We start from the raw sequence: 21,212 nt of genomic DNA on the forward strand, positions 1-21,212 counted from the left end.
AGAACGCTGTCGGAGTGGTTGTGTTGGTACTTAAACATTCAGGAAGAGAAAGTCACAATGCTTTCCTTTCAGAGGGGAGCTCGAGAGCGAGACAAGGGGCTCATGTCTGGGGGCTTTAATGCTACTGAGCATGTCTCTTCGAGAAAAAAACCCATACAGAATCCAACTCTTCATAGCTTAGACCAAGACCCCCACAATTCAAAAATCCATCAAGTCTGAACAACACAATGTCATGTTTCAGTTTAGGTGAACATGTAACAACAGCTGGTACTGTATTGATTTTTGTCTCTAAACTTTGAAAACAAATGACTTAATTGACACAGTACAACTTGGCTGTGATTCTATGACATTTATGGAACTATAAAATGTGTGATTGTACTCTCATTATACTATACATGTAAGCCTAAATATGTTCTCGTAATATGGTAAAATGTCATAGCTCTTAAAAAAGAAATAGAATGAGTAATATGTCATAATTTCCTCCCTAAAAGACCGTTACAACCCATATTCCTGTATCACTCTAAAGTTCAACCAGATTTAGTAAAAGACCGTTACAACCCATATTCCTGTATCACTCTAAAGTTCAACCTGATTTAGTAAAAGACCGTTACAACCCATATTCCTGTATCACTCTAAAGTTCAACCTGACTTAGTAAAAGACCGTTACAACCCATATTCCTGTATCACTCTAAAGTTCAACCTGATTTAGTAAAAGACCATTACAACCCATATTCCTGTATCACTCTAAAGTTCAACCTGATTTAGTAAAAGACCGTTACAACCCATATTCCTGTATCACTCTAAAGTTCAACCTGATTTAGTAAAAGACCGTTACAACCCATATTCCTGTATCACTCTAAAGTTCAACCTGATTTAGTAAGGAGCCTCATTCGGTCTCAGGCACCACTAACAGTCCCTCATTTCAGAAAATGAGTTAGTTATTGTCATGTCTTGTGACATTCTTCCCAAGCACGTTTTTGTTAAGTTAACCCATATCAAAAGGAAAGAGGGAAAGAGATCACAAGACCTGTTTGAGAGGGGGAAAAAATGAGAAAGTTTTCAAAAAGTGATCCCAGTTAATTTACATAGAGAGAGTAGGCTACTGAGTCAGGCAGAGGCACAGTCAAGAAGGAACTTAGTCTGAGAGGGATACATCAATTACCCTAAAACACACATAACAAACACATTAGTATTTTTGTTTGGAGGCTACATTAGCTACTCTTCTCAATGTGTACGAGAAATAAAAGGTTATTACAGAAAACACTATACAGTAGGTAGTGAAAACAGCTTGCAAACTGCTTGCTGCAGTTTGCCAGTTGAAGGCCGTCAACAGAAGAAAGGGAAGAAGTGTAAGATTGGAGTGATTTCCCTAAGCAACCAGACAGAGGAGTCTACCTGACATTTCCCTAAGCAACCAGACAGAGGAGTCTACCTGACATTTCCCTAAGCAACCAGACAGAGGATTCTACCTGACATTTCCCTAAGCAACCAGACAGAGGAGTCTACCTGACATTTCCCTAAGCAACCAGACAGAGGAGTCTACCTGACATTTCCCTAAGCAACCAGACAGAGGAGTCTACCTGACATTTCCCTAAGCAACCAGACAGAGGAGTCTACCTGACATTTCCCTAAGCAACCAGACAGAGGAGTCTACCTGACATTTCCCTAAGCAACCAACCAGAGGAGTCTACTTGACATTTCCCTAAGCAACCAGACAGAGGAGTCTACCTGACATTTCCCTAAGCAACCAGACAGAGGAGTCTACCTGACATTTCCCTAAGCAACCAGACAGAGGAGTCTACCTGACATTTCCCTAAGCAACCAGACAGAGGAGTCTACCTGACATTTCCCTAAGCAACCAGACAGAGGAGTCTACCTGACATTTCCCTAAGCAACCAACCAGAGGATTCTACCTGACATTTCCCTAAGCAACCAGACAGAGGAGTCTACCTGACATTTCCCTAAGCAACCAGACAGAGGAGTCTACCTGACATTTCCCTAAGCAACCAACCAGAGGATTCTACCTGACATTTCCCTAAGCAACCAGACAGAGGAGTCTACCTGACATTTCCCTAAGCAACCAGAGAGAGGAGTCTACCTGACATTTCCCTAAGCAACCAGACAGAGGAGTCTACCTGACATTTCCCTAAGCAACCAGACAGAGGAGTCTACCTGACATTTCCCTAAGCAACCAGACAGAGGAGTCTACCTGACATTTCCCTAAGCAACCAGACAGAGGAGTCTACCTGACATTTCCCTAAGCAACCAGACAGAGGAGTCTACTTGACATTTACCTAAGCAACCAGACAGAGGAGTCTACCTGACATTTCCCTAAGCAACCAGACAGAGGAGTCTACCTGACATTTCCCTAAGCAACCAGACAGAGGAGTCTACCTGACATTTCCCTAAGCAACCAGAGAGAGGAGTCTACCTGACATTTACCTAAGCAACCAGACATTCAAATATAAGGTGACGTAGAATGAGGAAAGACCAGCTCATTTATGTGCAGAATTATCATTCCCCCCATTCGCATTTGAAAGAGCAATCTGTGAAAGCCATTGAGTAAGGGGTCTTTGAGTATGTGCTCTATAGATTCAGATTTTAAAAATATGCAGTATTGAAGGAAATAAACAGAACAACAATATGCTGTATTGAAGGCCATAAAATAACAATATTCTGTATTGAAGGCCGTAGAATAACAATATGCTGTATTGAAGGCAATAGAATAACAATATGCTGTATTGAAGGCAATAGAATAGCAATATGCTGTATTGAAGGCCATAGAATAACAATATGCTGTATTGAAGGCAATACAATAGAAATATGCTGTATTGAAGGCCATACAATAACAATATGCTGTATTGATAGCAATAGAATAACAATAGCCCACAATTCTGCGTAGCATTAATCTACATCAGAAAATGCCTGCCCTCTTGTGGGAATAAGAACACAATGCAGAGCCTTGAAATGAGGAACAAGTCGCAATGGGGAACAACTATAGAGTTACGTATTGTGATATTATTTGGATGATATTATATTATTTGACTCCAAGTACCGACTTGTTCTCCATCTTCTTTTAAAATAGTGAGCCAATATGTTTTCAGCACTTTTATTTCCCTGACTGATCAAAACTCTTTCTCTTGTTGCTCTGCAGCAGACATATAGTGAGCAATATGTTTGGAACATCAAATCGCAATTTACATTGAATCGTGAGAATCGCAAAACATATCGTATCGGCACCTAAGCATCGTGAAGTGGATAATATCGTATCGTGATGTCTCTGGCAATTCCCAGCCCCAAGAACAAAGTCTACAAAATGATTGCTTTCTGCTTTGAAATATATGAAAGTATGTATTTATTCTCATGCTGATTTGTTTCTGTTTGGAAAAATAACCCTGTCCCTTACGAAGTACTAACTATGTAACATAAAATACAATAGTGGCGGAACTATAACTAATAAATAACCTTCTATCGCAATTTCACAATCTAATTTCCCTAATCTGACCAACCAAATCGGATAAACCTATAGACTTTAGCAGAACGATGCAAGGCCTGGTGTAATAACCTCAGAGTGGTCTATATCTGAACTTCGTCTACACTGTAAAGCCTAGAAGGTCGTATTGGCTAGCTCATAATAAGTTATAATCCCAAACAGTGTACAGTGTGAATGGACAATAGACCTATGGACAGATTCAGACATGATTTTGTAAAAAATGTAAAGGTGATACCTGGGGGTATAGGAGCATTGGCCAAGAGAAGGCCTCAGGCTAGCTAGTTTACTATTTATTACACATTAGTCATAATAACATAATAATAACGAATGTTTATTTTCCCGCCTTCATCTAAACCGTTGAATGTTACTTGTAACGCCACACGATGAAGGACGCGTGTTGAGAGAAGGTTGACTCTTCCTCTATAGTATTCCTATTGGTACGTGTCTATGCACCTGTTAAACCCGTCCGCCAATCACACGGCCATGTCAATGTGTCCAAGATGGCGACCTCCATCCTTCTGTGTTATACGGTCTCGACAATTGCAACAAAATAACATTATTGTCACATGTCAGAACGTTGTTGTTGGTCGCAGAAAATACAAGACGGTTTAGTAAATTGAATCGGAAACGTTCAAATCGTCTCCAATGCTTTGTACATTTGTAGAAGTGTGCGCGGTGTTAGTCTGAGGGGATTTCCGAGCATGGCCACCGACAACAGAATTCATTTCTGGAGGAAAAACGCCAAGGTTCCAGGGAGGTAGGTTTCACTTCTCCCTGTCGTCTATGATAACAATCTCCTGATTATTAACATTACAATTGTGTATTCCAGATAATGAGTTAACTCTGGATTTTAGTGGGCATAACGTCGTTGATTTTGCGTCATTACAATGCCATTAAAGGTTAATAAAACTTATGCTTAACCTTGTTTGATGGATAGTTTATAAAACCTTTTAGACAATAAAGAAGTACTGGTCTTTGTTGCACTAGAGCACTTATTACAGCTCACATGAGGTTATAATCATGCCTTTGTCTTGGCTACCATATGTTGCTACCTAACGTTACATATACAACCTATGGCTCATACAACGTCAGGTGGTCTGTAACGGGGGAATGGTGACATGTAGCATATGCAGCAGACTGAGAAAAATCATTTCAGAAACGTCCCCAATACAGTATTAACTAAAAGATTGGCATATAGTTTTACTTGTGGAACCCCTTTACCGGTGGAGAAATCAACACAATGTGTCTATCTAATTATAGCCCACGATGAGGTATCACAATGTATCTCTTCAGAAATTATCATAAGGGGAAGTTGATTACAACACTGAAGCTATTAGTGTTGACAGTCATTTCTGGTCAAGAGTGAGGATCTTGATTTATTCATTTTAAACTCTTTTCATCTAGTTTAAATATTTCAGCAGAATGTTTTTTGAAAAATCAAACGTTTTCATCTTGTTCCTGTGAACAATTAGCAAATAACATTATTCTATCCCAATAGGCTACATTTTAGTTGTTACGCACAGTTTTACAAATGAATATTATCCATTATTTTAGATACATAATGTTGAATGGAAAGTACAAATCATTCTCGTTACAGGTTTATCCTCCGTGTTGGTGCGTTCCTGTAATACTCTCTAGCCCTTCTAAGTCACTAATTGAGTCAGTCACGTGGGGGATGGGAGAACACAGATGTCAGTCGCATTGGAAATGCATGACCAAGGTTCATATTCACAAAGTGCTGGTCCAGGATCAGTTTAGCCTTTTAGATCACACCGAATACAATTATATGGATAGGGTTGACCTGATCCTGAATCAGCACACCTACTCTTAAAAATGCTTTGTGAATTACACGCCCAAATCAGCCCAGGCAGTTGAATAGCTGTTTTGCTGCCAGGGTCTGTTGAGGCTCCAGGGCAAGGGTAGGGTGTGGTGGGTACCAAGGTAATGTGAGTAGTCTCTAAGGAGTGGGTGTTGCCTTTGGTGAGGAAACAACACTGTTCCCAATCCTGACAGAACAAGTTACATAATAAGCCATTATGAGATACCATCCAGACATGATAGGGCATTGCCATTGTGCATTTTACACAAATTATACAGTCTGTAAATAAATACATTCTATTGAAAGGTTACTAGGTAAAGTCAAGATTCTACAAATATCCCCGAAAGACACAGCTGATGAGCCATTTTGCTACAACATGAGCTATTATTGTGTCAAAGACCCAGTGACTTGACTAATTCAGTTATCTACACAACGTAGTCTAGATAACATTTGGCTATTTCCACTCGACCGAGCTTGGTTCATGTCAGAACACAAAGGGAGACAGGCACACAGGCGCCTTTGGACTGTGTTGCAGGTCACAGCTCTTGTAGCATCATCAGATGAGTGCTCAACATGCTAGTATCCGCTGAACAGGATACTCTCTCCATGGGGTGGCAGTAAGTCTGTCACTCGCCCTGGCAAGCTGTTCACAGAATCTCTTAAAGCTACAGTATATACCTACAGTACTACTGTAACAATCATTATCCAAAACCAAAACAGAATTTAGATTAATATTTTAGGAGCGAGCTAAGAAGTCCTCAGTCTGCCCATTATGTTTGCTCTGGGGAGTCTATGCTTTTCAACCTGTAAAATGAGTTCACTATAATTTTTTGTATTATAATTTTTTTAAACATTTTATTTAACCTTTATTTAACTGGGCAAGTCAGTTAAAAAACAAATTCTTATTTTACAATGACGGCCTTATGACCAACATTGTCAATGATGAATCATAAAAAGAGGCCTCAATGGGCCCACGTTCTCCCAGTGAAGTGCTGCTAGGCCACTGCTCTTTCTCCTCTACAGTATACAGCCAGTTTATGGAGCGCAGCATCCTCCACTTGACCCCAGAATACACCGCACGTAAGTGCTCTGCATAGCTGGTCTGCATGGAACACACAGGGATTTATAATATGTCATTCAGCTTCAATTTATTCATTTATTTTTAATTGATTCAACGTAGATTTTCGCATGCTTAGTTTAGATTGTTGATGTTCGTGTCTTGTCTGTATTGCCTTTGAATATGTGTGGATGGTAATTGTTTAGTTTGATTGTTCCACGTTATTATATTGATCTTATTTTTTACACTATTCTTTTATTGGCCTTTTTATATGTTTTTGTTCAGCGGTTCCTTTTTATATTATATACAGTGAGAACACAAAACATTATGAACACCTGCTCTTTCCATGACGTAGACTGACCAGGGGAATCCAGGTGAAAGATATGATCTCTTATTGATGTCACTTGTTAAATCCACTTCAGTGTAGATGATGGGGAGGAGACAGGTTAAATAAGGATTTTTAAGCCTTGAGATGGATTGGGTATGTGTGCCATTCAGAGGGTGAATGGGTAAGACAGAATATTTAAGTGCCTTTGAATGGGGTATGGTAGTAGGTGCCAGGCGCACGGGTTTGTGTCAAGAACTGGAACGCTGCTGGGTTTTTCACGCTCAACAGTTTCCTGTGTGTATCAACAATGGTCCACCACCCAAAGGACATCCAGCCAACTTGACACAACTGTGGAAAGCATTGGAGTCAACATGGGCCAGCATCCCTGATCCCTGATTGGAATGATTTCGACACCTTGTAGAGTCCATTCCCCGACTAATTGAGTCTGTTCTGGGAGCAAAAGGGGGTGCAGCTCAATATTAGGAAGGTGCTCTTAATGTTTTGTACACTCAGTGTATGTTGTCAGTGTATCATTGTGTGTTTACCATGAGACAGCTGTAGCTGCTCAATGGTTTCTTCTTTATATCAGTGGCACGTAGATTAAACATGTTCATTTTCTCTCTGCAGGTTTCCTAAAGACACTCCAAAGGCAAATAATCTCAAGTCCAAAAAGGCGTCTAGTTTCCACGAGTTTGCCCGCAGCACCAACGATGCCTGGGACATTGATGATGAGGAGGATGAGGACTTCTTAGCTCCCATCCATCCCTCATCTCTCCCGCCCACCCTGCACTCCACACACCAGGTACCTCCTCTTCCTCCACAACAACCCATTAACACCACCACTGAGCCAGACTCAGGGCCTGCAGACCAGCTGGCTCCCCCAACTGCAGAGGTCCGTCTTCAGCATGAGGAGGACAGAGACTGTGGACAGATCAATGGCAGAGTGGTGGTGAAGTCCAGCAGTGAGGCCCTGCTCAACACCAATACAGGTAATGGACTGGACACTAAAGTCAGGAGTGGATTTTAGGGAACATGTATTATCCCATTTAAGATATTGCTCATTATCAACTCAATACTGCCTTGGTATTGTCAGTAATCTGCTCTTTGTGACTTGTCACTCTGCAGTCCCATGATCCTCTACTCTCTTCCTCCACAGTGCGTTCCACTCTGCAGAAGCAAAAGTCTCTCCCAGTCCGTCCCATCATCCCGTTAGTCGCCAGAATCTCGGACCAAAATTCCTCGGGGGCACCAATCATGACAGTGCGAGACAAGAGTCGATTGGACAAATTCAAATACCTTCTGTCCTGTCCTAACACCGATCTCGGTGAGACTCAACACCCTATTCATTGAACAAAAATATAAACACAACATGGAAAGTGTTGGTCCCATGTTTCATAAACTGAAATAAAAGATCCCAGAAATGTTCCATATGCACAAAAATCTTATTTCTCTCAAATGTTTTGCACAAATGTATTTACACCCCTGTTAGTGAGCATTTCTCCTTTGTCAAGATAATTTATCCACCTGACAGGTGTGGCATATCAAGAAAACTGGTTAAACAGCATGATCATTACACAGGTGCACCTTGTGCTGGGGACAATAAAAGGGGACTCTAAAATGTGCAGTTTTGTCACACAACACAATGCCAAAGATGTTGCAAGCTTTAAGGGAGTATGCAACTGGCATACTGACTGCAGGAATGTCCACCTGTTACCAGATAATTTAATGTTAATTTATCTACTATAAACCGCCTCCAACATCATTTTAGAGGATTTGGTAGTACGTTCAGCCCGCCTCACAACCGCAGACCACGTGTATGGCGTTGTCTGGGCGAGCGGTTTGCTGATATCAACGTTGTGAACAGAGTGCCCCATGGTGGTGGTGGGGTTATGGTATGGGCAGGCATAAGCTACAGACAACGAACACAATTACATTTTATCGATGAGAATTTGAATGCATAGAGATACCGTGACGAGATCCTGAGGCCCATTGTTGTGCCATTCATCCGCCACCATCACCTCATGTTTCAGCATGATAATGCACGGCCCCATGTCTCAAGGATCTGTACACAATTCCTGGAAGCTGAAAATGTCCTAGTTCTTACATGGCCTTCATACTCACCAGACATGTAACCCATTGAGCATGTTTGGGATGCTCTGGATCTACATGTACAACAGCATGTTCCAGTTCCTGCCAATATCCAGCAATTTCACTCAGCCATTGAAGAGGAGTGGAAGAACATTCCACAGGCCACAATCAACAGCCGGATCAACTCTATGCAAAGGAGATGTGTCACGCTGCATGAAGCAAATGGTGGTCACACCAGATACTGGCTGGTAGATACTGGCTGGTTTTCTGAACCACACCCCTACCTTTTTTTTAAGGTATCTGTAACCAACAGATGCATATCTGTATTCCCAGTCATGTGAAATTTGTAGATTAGGGTCTAATGAATTTATTTCAATTCACATATTTCCTTATATGAACTGTAACTCGATCAAATCTTTGAAATTTGTTTCATGCTGCGTTTATATTTTTGTTCAGTGTAGATTGAGGTAGCTAATAGAAGGCCAATGTTCTATTTACAATGTTTGTATTCTCATTCTATTATTTACAATGTACAGTATGTATTCTCATTATACAATGTACAGTATGTATTCTCATTCTATTATTTACAATGTACAGTATGTATTCTCATTCTATCTCCTGGGCCTTGTGATCCACAGAGGAGCTCCGGAAGCACAGCTGGTCAGGCATTCCACGAGAAGTGAGGCCCATCACATGGAGGCTCCTCTCTGTAAGTACCATGATGACCTTTGACTTCCTCTCTGTAAATACAATGATGACCTTTGACTTCCTCTCTGTAAGTACCATGATGACCTTTGACTTCCTCTCTGTAAATACAATGATGACCTTTGACTTCCTCTCTGTAAGTACCATGATGACCTTTGACTTCCTCTCTGTAAGTACCATGATGACCTTTGACTTCCTCTCTGTAAATACAATGATGACCTTTGACTTCCTCTCTGTAAGTACCATGATGACCTTTGACTTCCTCTCTGTAAGTACCATGATGACCTTTGACTTCCTCTCTGTAAGTACTATGATGACATTTGACCTACTCTCTGTAAGTACCATGATGACCTTTGACCTACTCTCTGTAAGTACCATGATGACCTTTGACCTACTCTCTGAAAGTACCATGATGACCTTTGACCTACTCTCTGTAAGTACCATGATGACCTTTGACCTACTCTCTGTAAGTACCATGATGACCTTTGACCTACTCTCTATAAGTACCATAATGACCTTTGGCTAAGCTGGAGATCACACACAAGGAGTATGACGATATGTTGGGGTGGGTTTCACGTCCTATCTTTTTAAAATGATTTTATTTTATTATTACTTGATCAACAAAATCTCTTTCTCTGAGCAATTGCAGCACTATAAAATAATATCACTTCCCAAATTGTCACTGCATGTATGTGACAACTGCACACACATTGCTCTTGGTATTTGTTGCGATATGTTCAAAATTCTCTTATCACACTTCCTGTTCCGGTACTGTTCATATCTTCAAGAGTATATCCTCTTGTTTAATAAACAACATGTTTTCTTCTCGTCCTTTCTATCATGGTAGGGTTACCTCCCAGTCAACATGGAGCGCAGAGACCTGGTGCTGAAGAGGAAGAGAGATGAGTACTTTGGTTTCATTGAACAGTATTACCACTCCAGGACAGACGAGACTTACAAAGACACATATAGACAGGTAATACATGGATCACCAAATCCTAAAATACCAATGTTTACCAGTGTTTAAGTAGCATATGCCTACTGTAGTGAGTCAGTGTTTAAGTAGATCATACCTACTGTAGTGAGTCAGTGTTTAAGTAGATCATACCTACTGTAGTGAGTCAGTGTTTAAGTAGATCACACCTACTGTAGTGAGTCAGTGTTTAAGTAGATCACACCTACTGTAGTGAGTCAGTGTTTAAGTAGATCACACCTACTGTAGTGAGTCAGTGTTTAAGTAGATCATACCTACTGTAGTGAGTCAGTGTTTAAGTAGATCATACCTACTGTAGTGAGTCAGTGTTTAAGTAGATCATACCTACTGTAGTGAGTCAGTGTTTAAGTAGATCACACCTACTGTAGTGAGTCAGTGTTTAAGTAGATCATATCTACTGTAGTGAGTCAGTGTTTAAGTAGATCACACCTACTGTAGTGAGTCAGTGTTTAAGTAGATCACACCTACTGTAGTGAGTCAGTGTTTAAGTAGATCACACCTACTGTAGTGAGTCAGTGTTTAAGTAGATCACACCTACTGTAGTGAGTCAGTGTTTAAGTAGATCATACCTACTGTAGTGAGTCAGTGTTTAAGTAGATCATACCTACTGTAGTGAGTCAGTGTTTAAGTAGATCACACCTACTGTAGTGAGTCAGTGTTTAAGTAGATCACACCTACTGTAGTGAGTCAGTGTTTAAGTAGATCATATCTACTGTAGTGAGTCAGTGTTTAAGTAGATCACACCTACTGTAGTGAGTCAGTGTTTAAGTAGAACATGCTTTGTTTCCACAGATCCACATTGATATTCCGAGGACAAACCCACTAATTCCACTTTTCCAGCAGCCTGCGGTGCAAGAGGTGAGCTTCTCTCTCTCAGCTCTTCATACTAGTTGCCTGGCTTGGATAGTCAACAATTCATTTTTTTTTTTTAGAGAGATGTTTTTTTTTTTATACACTCTTAGAAAAAAGGGTTCCAAAAGGGTTCATCAGGTGTCCCCATAGGAAAAGCCTTTTGGTTCCAGGTAGAACCCTTTTTGGTTTCAGGTATAACTATTTTGGGTTCCATGTAGGACCCTCTGTGGAATGGGTTCTACATGGAACCCCTTCTTCAAAGGGTTCTCTTATGGGGACAGCTGAAGAACCCTTTTTAGGTTCTAGATAGAACCTTTATTTCTAAGAGTGTAGACCTGTAATATCACGTTGGATTGTATCCATGCCTGTCTGTGCCTTGTGTTCATCAGGTGTTTGAGAGGATCCTCTTTATCTGGGCTATCCGCCATCCAGCCAGCGGCTACGTCCAGGGAATCAATGACTTGGTCACTCCATTCTTTGTGGTATTCCTTTCCGAATTTGTTGGTAGGTTGGCTGGTGGATGATGTGTCATAGATCTCCTGAACCAGACGAGGCTTTTCTATATGAAATTAAAATGGCCTCTGAATCCTCTGACAGGGTGTCCAATAATCTTGTCTTATATTACATTTCCGAAGGATTAATATACAGCTAACTGACAAAATAAAGGAAACACTTGAGTAAATTAGGGATACAAAGTATATTGAAAGCAGGTGCTTCCACACAGGTGTGGTTCCTGAGTTCATTAAGTATTTAGGGTTATGTATAAAATGCCCAGATGCCCATTATTTTGGCTACCATGGCTAGAAGAAGAGATCTCAGTGACTTTGAAAGAGAGGTCTCAAAGGAACATAGGGGGTTTAAAGGGTGTGTGTCTCAGTCACCAGATCTCAACCCATTTCAACATTATGGTCGATTCTGGAGCGGTTCCTGAGACATTGTTTTCCATCAACAAAACTCCAAATAATGGAATTTCTCACAGAGAATGGTGTTGTATCCCTCCAATAGAGTTCCAGACACTTGTAGAATCTATGCCGAGGTGCATTGAAGCTGTTCTGGTGGCTGGTGGTGGCCCAACGCCCTATTAAAACACTTTGTTGGTGTTTCCTTTATTTTGTCAGTTACATGCATTCATTGTTTTTCTGCGTGGTTATTTTTCAGCATTGCAAACCGGCACCTCTGCTTCCCTGAGTGTGTTGGATGTAGGGGTGGATGACTGTGATATTTGGGGTTTGTCTCTACAGAGGAGGATGTGGAGAATTTTGACGTAGCGTCCCTGCCTCTTGACACCCAGAGGAACATTGAGGCAGACAGCTTCTGGTGCATGACCAAGCTGCTGGATGGAATACAGGTTGGCATCTAGAATGTTATTCAGTTATTTTCTTCATCTATGCTTATGGTATTTATTCCGAACCTCTGTCTCCAGCAGTCCCCCCCCACCCCACCCCACCCCCCCCAACCCCCACAATCACAAATGATCCTCCTTGTGATGTGTTGTTGATATTATTGTTGTTGTGTCTGTACAGGACAACTACACTTTTGCTCAGCCAGGGATTCAGAACAAAGTTAAAGCTTTGGAAGAATTGGTCAGCAGAATCGATGGTGAGATATGGTCTTCTCATGTTGTTTACAGTATCTGAGGCCAGTGTGTATTATTTCAGATGGCCTCAGGGTCAGTTTTCATCTCTCTGTGGGGCTGCGTCCTTTTCTCTCTCAGAGGACATACACAACTACTTTAAGAGGTATGAGGTGGAGTACCTGCAGTTTGCTTTCCGCTGGATGAACAACCTGCTGATGAGAGAGCTGCCTCTACGCTGCACCATCCGCCTCTGGGACACCTATCAGGTGACAAACACACACACACACACACACACACACACACACACACACACACACACACACACACACACACACACACACACACACACATAGATATTTGCATTCAACGTTTGATTTAGATCTGAATGTTTGTGGGATTTACAGAGATGATGTGTACGTGTTTATCACATGCTGACCTGTCATGTATCCCTGCAGGCTGAACAAGAGGGCTTCTCCCACTTCCACCTGTACGTATGTGCTGCTTTCCTGATCGAGTGGCGCAAAGAGATCCTCTCCATGGTCGATTTTCAGGTACCATTAATTCTGTCGACTGTTGAACTGTTTGTACAGTACTCGAGCAGGTTCTGTTGATCAAGGTATTTGAAAACACATTACCTTTTTTTCTATGGCCTGACAGACCCTCCAGTGAAAAGCTCTCATTAAAACAAATGATCTGCATATTTCAGCGTTCATGACACTTTGCAGATGGTGACTGATGCCCATCAGGGATTATTCACATACATCCCATCCAGTTCCAAAATGGTGCTTATGTCATCAAATGTGTCTCTGCCTTTCCAGGGTCTTCTCATGTTACTCCAGAACCTTCCCACAATCCACTGGGGGAACGAGGAAGTAGGCCTTCTCCTGGCTGAAGCATACAGACTGAAGTATATGTTCGCTGACGCGCCCAATCACTACAAGAGATAGGCCTCTATGCCACTGGTTCTCAACCCTTTCTTTTAACCGTGGCACACCTTGATGGGATAAAACATTCTGCTGCACACCTACAATTTCCCTATTCATTTATTTAGTGGTAATATCATCCATCTTATCTGATCTATACTGCAAATCATGTATTTGTTTTTTATAGATTAAATGGAGTTAATTTGATCGTTCCTTAATCTGAATCTGTGTGTACCCCTTAAAGAGTGTCCTGTGAATCCGAGTTATAAATAATTTTTTTTAGCTCCGGTAATATATATATATATATGTATATTTATTTTTTCTTTTTTTTACGGTTTGGGCTACATATGAACAGTTTTCTGCATTGTTAAAGGTGCAACCACGGACACAAAGCCACGCTTTGTTTCTATGGCAACGGCTGTGGTACAGCTAAACCTAATCAGACTTGGTTATGCTAATTGTTCTCACAGGCAAAGTAAAGGCATACAAATGGCTTTGCTCGTGATGCGGCACCCCTCAAATGATACAAATGTAACAACAGCCTGAGCGCACTGGACTTGAAACAGCCAAACAGATGGAACCATGTGTCATTCAATGTATTATCTGAGCGGCGCTGGTGCTCCCAAGTCCAAATTCCACAGTTCACATTCGTTAGTGTTTCCCAACAAAAAATAATTAAGATTAGGAAAAGTTTCACTGCACAGCTGAAAGTTCCTCAAGGCACAACAGTGTGCTGAGTGACACCGGTTGAAAACCACTGCTCTATGCCCTGGTGAACAGACTGTAAAACAGAGTTTGATATGAGGGTTTTTAGTCCTCTGACATGACTGATGGACATACTGTAAAATACCTTGCACACACGTATAAATTATTCACTCAAAAACCCTGGCCTGAACTACCATTTGTACAATATTTTTCTTGCTGTCTTTCTCTGTTAATAATTGCATTGGCAAGTTTCATTCCGCTGACTCTGCAGTGTATTACATCAGAGCGACTGGCTTGAACTTCTCAGTAGTAGTCTGTTACAGTTCACGCCGTAGGCATCGAGTAGGGTCCTGACATACAGCTGGGAGTTCTGCTATTGGAACTCTATACTGTACTTTATAAATGACTGGTATATTAATCTGGAGGGATAAGTACTTGGCTAATCGGTTAATGGCCAGTTCAAATTCATTTATACTGGCATTAAATCAGTATTGGTTGTCTCAGAAGTTTTAACTGAACTCTGAATGGATGATGACTGTTTGATCATCCTTCAAGTTTCAGAGAGAATATACTTGAGTCATTTTGTTTATCGTTTGTTTATAACAGAGTTCTGTGGTAAAGCTAGCCCACATATTTTACCACTTTGTCCCCACTTGTTCCCTTCATGGATATATTGAGTCCAGTAAAAGGCCAGTCTGAATATCTAATGAAGAAATGGTCCAATGTAGTACAACATGATACAGGAAGTACACAGCTGCTACTAATTGCCGCTCTGTAGACCAGGAAAAGGTACTTTATTTCAGGGTTTATCTATAGGGATGCCATATTGAATCCCAAGGCCTCAATGTGAATAGGATGAGAATGGGGACCTTCAATTGTTGATGTATTGTTGTAAAGTTTGGACTAGATATAAAGTATTAGTTGAACTAGATATAGCTGGATTTTATCATCTGATTATTTGCTATTTTCTTTCTAGATTATATGAAACTGTGGCACGTATGAAAGTTGATAAATTGGATCAAAATGAATTTGTCATTTGCAACTGAATGAGACTTGTCTACCCTTCAAATGGTGTAAACCTGAGGGGATCTGAAACTTTACCAAATGTATATTATGTATGTTTGTGGTGTTCATAACAATGCGATGCAAATGTTGCTTTGTCTATTTCCTCTTCCTGAAGAAATATACAAACCAGTGCAATCTAAATCAACAATCTGCAACACAATGTAACGACCATCCAGGAAGTTCTTCAGATAGTAGAGAAGATGACTGTTGTACTTCCCTGTCTTTTGTTTGCAACAGCATCTACTCTTATTTAGTATGGTTAACTTAAACAGTTGTCTGTAAACTTTAATAATATAGAAGTGAAAATTGTGTATATTAAGAATTCAAATGTTCAGATTTGTTATATAGTAAATGACTGTGTTTTGCCTTGTCTCTGAGGGTTGCTAATGCTGATGGGGATTTTCAGAGGCAACTTTTAGTAACCCTCCCTACACAGTTACTTGATCTATTGAAAACTGTCCTGTGATATCAACACAGCTGTATTTCAAGCCTTTGTTATAAGAATGTGTAATGCACTCTTTCTTTTACTGTCTAACATGGAAAACTGAAATGTTGTCATTTGACCTTTTGTTTTGTATCAGTTGATATTGGGGTTATGTAGTAACCTTCCAGTTGATATTGGGGTTATGTAGTAACCTTCCAGTTGATATTGGGGTTATGTAGTAACCTTCCAGTTGATATTGGGGTTATGTAGTAACCTTCCAGTTGATATTGGGGTTATGTAGTAACCTTCCAGTTGATAGTGGGGTTATGTAGTAACCTTCCAGTTGATATTGGGGTTATGTAGTAACCTTCCAGTTGATATTGGGGTTATGTAGTAACCTTCCAGTTGATATTGGGGTTATGTAGTAACCTTCCAGTTGATAGTGGGGTTATGTAGTAACCTTCCAGTTGATATTGGGGTTATGTAGTAACCTTCCAGTTGATATTGGGGTCATGTAGTAACCTTCCAGTTGATATTGGGGTTATGTAGTAACCTTCCAGTTGATATTGGGGTTATGTAGTAACCTTCCAGTTGATATTGGGGTTATGTAGTAACCTTCCAGTTGATAGTGGGGTTATGTAGTAACCTTCCAGTTGATATTGGGGTTATGTAGTAACCTTCCAGTTGATATTGGGGTTATGTAGTAACCTTCCAGTTGATATTGGGGTTATGTAGTAACCTTCCAGTTGATATTGGGGTTATGTAGTAACCTTCCAGTTGATATTGGGGTTATGTAGTAACCTTCCAGTTGATATTGGGGTTATGTAGTAACCTTCCAGTTGATATTGGGGTTATGTAGTAGCCTTCCAGTTGATATTGGGGTCATGTAGTAACCTTCCAGTTGATATTGGGGTTATGTAGTAACCTTCCAGTTGATATTGGGGTTATGTAGTAGCCTACCTGCTGTGACCTCACTTAGCTGATGTAAAGCAGGAATAGTAATTACATTTCCAACCTTCATAACCATTTCTCTGCTAAGGTAGAAAGATGTGACAGTCATTCTTTATCTTTTATCATTCTTGTATTCATGGTTGCATGTTTCGTCACAATATGGTTTTGAACGTTTGTTTTGAACTGATGCCCGACTGAGCATTCTACTCAATGCATTTTAGATCAAGGGCAGATGGAGAACGTTCATAAGAGTGGTATGGCGCGACCGAGTGATGGAAGTGCAACCTATGAATTGATTGTCATTTAGGTTCAGTTTCAACAATATGGCTGAAATGAGTTTTGTCAGGTTTTTTGTGACCCTATGACAACCTAACATAATAAAACTGAAGTACATTTTTTCGTGCATCAGTTTTTCTGGCACAATCTAAAGATCCTGGATAGTTTTTCAATAAGCAGTGCTAGAACAGTGAGCTTGGTGGTATTGGATGTGTAATCATGATAATGAGAAAACTGAAGTGCCATAACTTCTGTACCAGTATTATTCTCATATTGGTTTTTAAGATCACCATGTAGTTCAATTAGGGTTTTTCTGCAATTAAATCATCTAATTGTCATTCTACTTTAGATTTTTGCTTGTTCCAGGTACACATTTTAACATGTCTTCTCAAGTCAGTGTTTTTGTAGGGAAAAATGCAGACTTATGATCTTAGTTGGCATTTTCACATTTTATAATGATTTGTTGGTGTGTTTAAATAGTTGCCTTTCAGCCTTAAACTGTGCTCTGTCCTCATTTGTTTATTTGCTCAAAAAAAATCTGACTTTGTGTAATTTTAATTTAATTCATTCTACGATTGTATTATTCACTCCATGTCGCGTTGTTTTATGGTCATGCAAAGGTTCACTGCATTTTGGTTTTAAAAACAGGAGATATAGGACAATGAAACCTGAAGTCATTGTCGAAATTCAAATTTCCAATCATTCATTTGTCTTTTTCTAATCTTCAATGCCAAACTATTCGGCCAATAATGTTTTCTTTCAGTTCCATGCTTCTGTAGTCATTACTGGTTTTGGCCTTAAATGGAGGAAATATTACAGTATTCTGCTGTATATGAACTTTTTGTTTATATTAAACGATTGTTACCCTTTGTTTTGACTGAGCCATGTTGTTATGTGTTGTGCATTAAGGGGGGTTAGTGGGAGTGATCGATGCACACATCACCTCACTGACATACACCCAAAAAGCTCAGATTAATACTTCCTCACTGGCTAAATTGAATATTTGTATATTTTACATTCCACTTAATTCTCTAATTATAAACTTTGGGGTTCATCCAATGATATATATATATATATATACACACACACACTAGATAACTGATAGGGGTTGCTGTTTTGAAGCCAACGCGCCTCCATTTTAGTACTCCTCCACTGGTGTAACAAATATTTTGCAAGGTGTAGATTGGTTGGTTGTTTAGCAACCAAACCGATGCGCGCGCAACCATGGGGCAAAACAGACTGGTTTGGCTATGATTTTTGACAACATGTAAACTATATTTCTTCTCCATGTTTATTGAAAACATAAATAAATTGGCACAATGAGCACTTGTTGTCTCTCAAATACATTGTTACAGTTGTTGGTTAGCTAGGGAATTTTTTGCCATATTAGCATTGACGTGACATCAGTCAAAACACCTCAAAACAGGACATGGTATCAAGAACAAGATAAAACTAGCTGAAACGAGTCACTTATGATTCCCCACATGGCAGTTTCTTGTCATTGTTGATAGCTATCTGGCCATCTAGAATCACAACAACTTGCGGACTTCTGCCAGAGAGCCAGAGACCTGGCAGTGGTGCCAGGATAGGACAACAACCTCTCCCTCAATGTGATCAAGACAAAGGAGATGATCGTGGACTACGGGAAAAGCAGGGCCGAGCACGCCCCCATTCTCATCGACGGGGCTGTAGTGGAGCAGGTTGAGAGCTTCAAGTTCCTTGGTGTCCACATCACCAACAAACTATCATGGTCCAAACACACCAAGACAGTCGTGAAGAGGGCACGACAACACCTATTCCCCCTCAAAACACTGAAAAGATTTGACATGGGTCCTCAGAAAGTTCTACAGCTGCACCATTGAGAGCATCCTGACTGGTTGCATCACTGCCTAGTATGGCAACTGCCCAGCCTCCAACCACTACAGAGGGTAGTGCGTACAGTCTAGTACATCACTGGGGCCAAGCTCTTGCCATCCAGGACCTATTTATTTTTGTACCTTTATTTAACTAGGCAAGTCAGATAAGAACAAATTCTTATTTTCAATGACAGCCTAGGAATAGTGGGTTAACTGCCTTGTTCAGGGGCAGAACAACACATGTTTACCTTGTCAGCTCAAGGATTCAATCTTGCAACCTTTCAGTCCAACGCTCTAACCACTAGGCTACCTGCCGCTAAATACTGAGCGGTGTCAGAGGAAGGCCCTAAAAAATGCCAAAGACTCCAGCCACCCAAGTCATAGACTGTTCTCTCTGCTACCGCACGGCAAGAGGTACCGGAGTGTCAAGCCTCGGTCCAAAAGGCTCTTAAACAGTTTCTACCCTCAAGCCATAAGACTGCTGAACAGCTAATTAAATGGCTAACTGGACTACTTTCATTGACCCCCCCCCCCATTTTTACCATTTACATTATGTTTTAGTCATTTAGCAGACACTCTTATCCAGAGCAACTTACAGTAGTGACATTTCATCTCATGCATTTTATTATTTAATTTTTTTGTACTGGACCCCCGTGGGAATCAAACCCACAACCCTGGAGTTGCACACACCATGCTGGCGTTGGAAACACCATGCTCTACCAACTGAGCCACAGGGAAGGCTAACCCTGCTGCTACTCGCTGTTTATTATCTATGCATAGTCACTTTACCACTACCTATATGTACATTACATCATTGGGGTGTTCTACAACATTACCAACTTTCCTGAACCCGTTGGTGTTCTTGAATGACTCATTGGTGGAAACGGAAGTACCAGAATGCTAGGTTTTGTAGTCCTATCAAAACTCAAAGTACACAAACAACTTGGCTTCACTTTGGAACACATGGCTACGGTGCTACAGGGAAATGAAAACAAAGTTTTGGTAACGTTAGCCAAGTACTTATCTTGAAAAATTACTTCTACACTTGTTGGAAACGGATATGTTGCCAGTATTCAAGTTTGTTTGACAAAAAAAGGTACGCTCATTTCGTTGTAGGAGTGGGGGCACTTTTAACATTCGGTCTTGTTTAGCTAGCTAGCTAACGCAACTAGCGATTTCCTGCATAATGGTTCATGCTATTTGCTTTATTACCACTGCGTGTAGACTTTTTTGCTATACAGTTGGTAAAGCTTTTACGTCGTTTACACATAGTTAAATACTCAACTACCACATTTGCAGTACCTGCTATAATTTGAGTTGTGAGACGCAGTAGGTAGTTAAGGTATTATATATGAAATGTAGCAGACACTTTTATCCAAAGCGAATTACAGTCATGCGTGCACGCATGGGTGGTCCCGGGAATCGAACCCACCATTATAACGTTGCATGCGCCATGCTCTACCAACTGAGTTACAGAGGGTGACAAATATACAGCTGTCTCTGCAGCCAACCATTGTACTGTAAAAAGAGAGAACAAGGAAACGTTTTGTAGGTTATATCTAAGTTTTCCCTTGCATCAGGAGGATGAATTTCCTATATTTACTTTATTCATGAACGTGTCTAATAGACTATCCTCTGTACCTCCAACTAGGTGCCTTGGTTGAAGATGGATGCAGTTCCTTGCAGTTGGAACACTACAAGAGTTCAGGAGTCATTTGCTCGGACTAAGCCTGCATCAGACGCGCTAACAAAGCTGGCAAAACTTGTGGCACAAAAGCAAGAGAGTAAAAGCCAAAACCAACTTCTGCCTGATGTGTGCCCGTGTGTGTGCGCAGAGTGCAGCCAGGGATTCTCTGACATGGCCGAATTATTGCACCACCAACAGGGAGAACATGCCTTACCTAAGCGTCACCGATGCCTTTCCTGTGGCAAGGAGTTTTCTCTCCTATCCTCTTTGCAGTTGCACAAGTGCATTCATGATGCTGCTCCTTGTCAGCTCTGTTGTGGTAAACCTCAGCTAGATGATCCATGCAATGCATGCAAGGCTTCAACTTCAGACTCTCAGAGTGTCCAGGATAAGTCCCTTCATCACCAGTCCCA

At 40.7% G+C, this 21,212-nt stretch overlaps 1 protein-coding gene across 2 annotated transcripts; it reads left to right on the forward strand.

Annotated features, from left to right (window-relative positions):
* Nucleotides 1-3,978: 3,978 nt before the first annotated feature.
* Nucleotides 3,979-18,137, forward strand: LOC106572837 (TBC1 domain family member 22B). Of its 2 annotated transcripts, XM_014147363.3 has the most exons (13): nucleotides 3,979-4,250; nucleotides 6,336-6,392; nucleotides 7,325-7,686; nucleotides 7,854-8,021; nucleotides 9,424-9,494; nucleotides 10,338-10,466; nucleotides 11,277-11,342; nucleotides 11,726-11,840; nucleotides 12,578-12,684; nucleotides 12,860-12,935; nucleotides 13,051-13,178; nucleotides 13,368-13,463; nucleotides 13,731-18,137. In XM_014147363.3, exons 1-13 carry the CDS (start codon nucleotides 4,195-4,197, stop codon nucleotides 13,857-13,859), a joined length of 1,560 nt encoding a protein of 519 aa, XP_014002838.1. In that variant the 5' UTR covers nucleotides 3,979-4,194; the 3' UTR covers nucleotides 13,860-18,137. The 2 variants fall into 2 exon arrangements, with proteins under 2 accessions (XP_014002838.1, XP_014002839.1); XM_014147364.3 differs by lacking the exon at nucleotides 6,336-6,392.
* Nucleotides 18,138-21,212: the final 3,075 nt, after the last annotated feature.

Source organism: Salmo salar, chromosome 15 (genome assembly GCF_965601325.2).
Source record: "Salmo salar chromosome 15, fSalSal1, whole genome shotgun sequence".
Classification (NCBI taxonomy): Eukaryota; Metazoa; Chordata; class Actinopteri; order Salmoniformes; family Salmonidae; genus Salmo; species Salmo salar.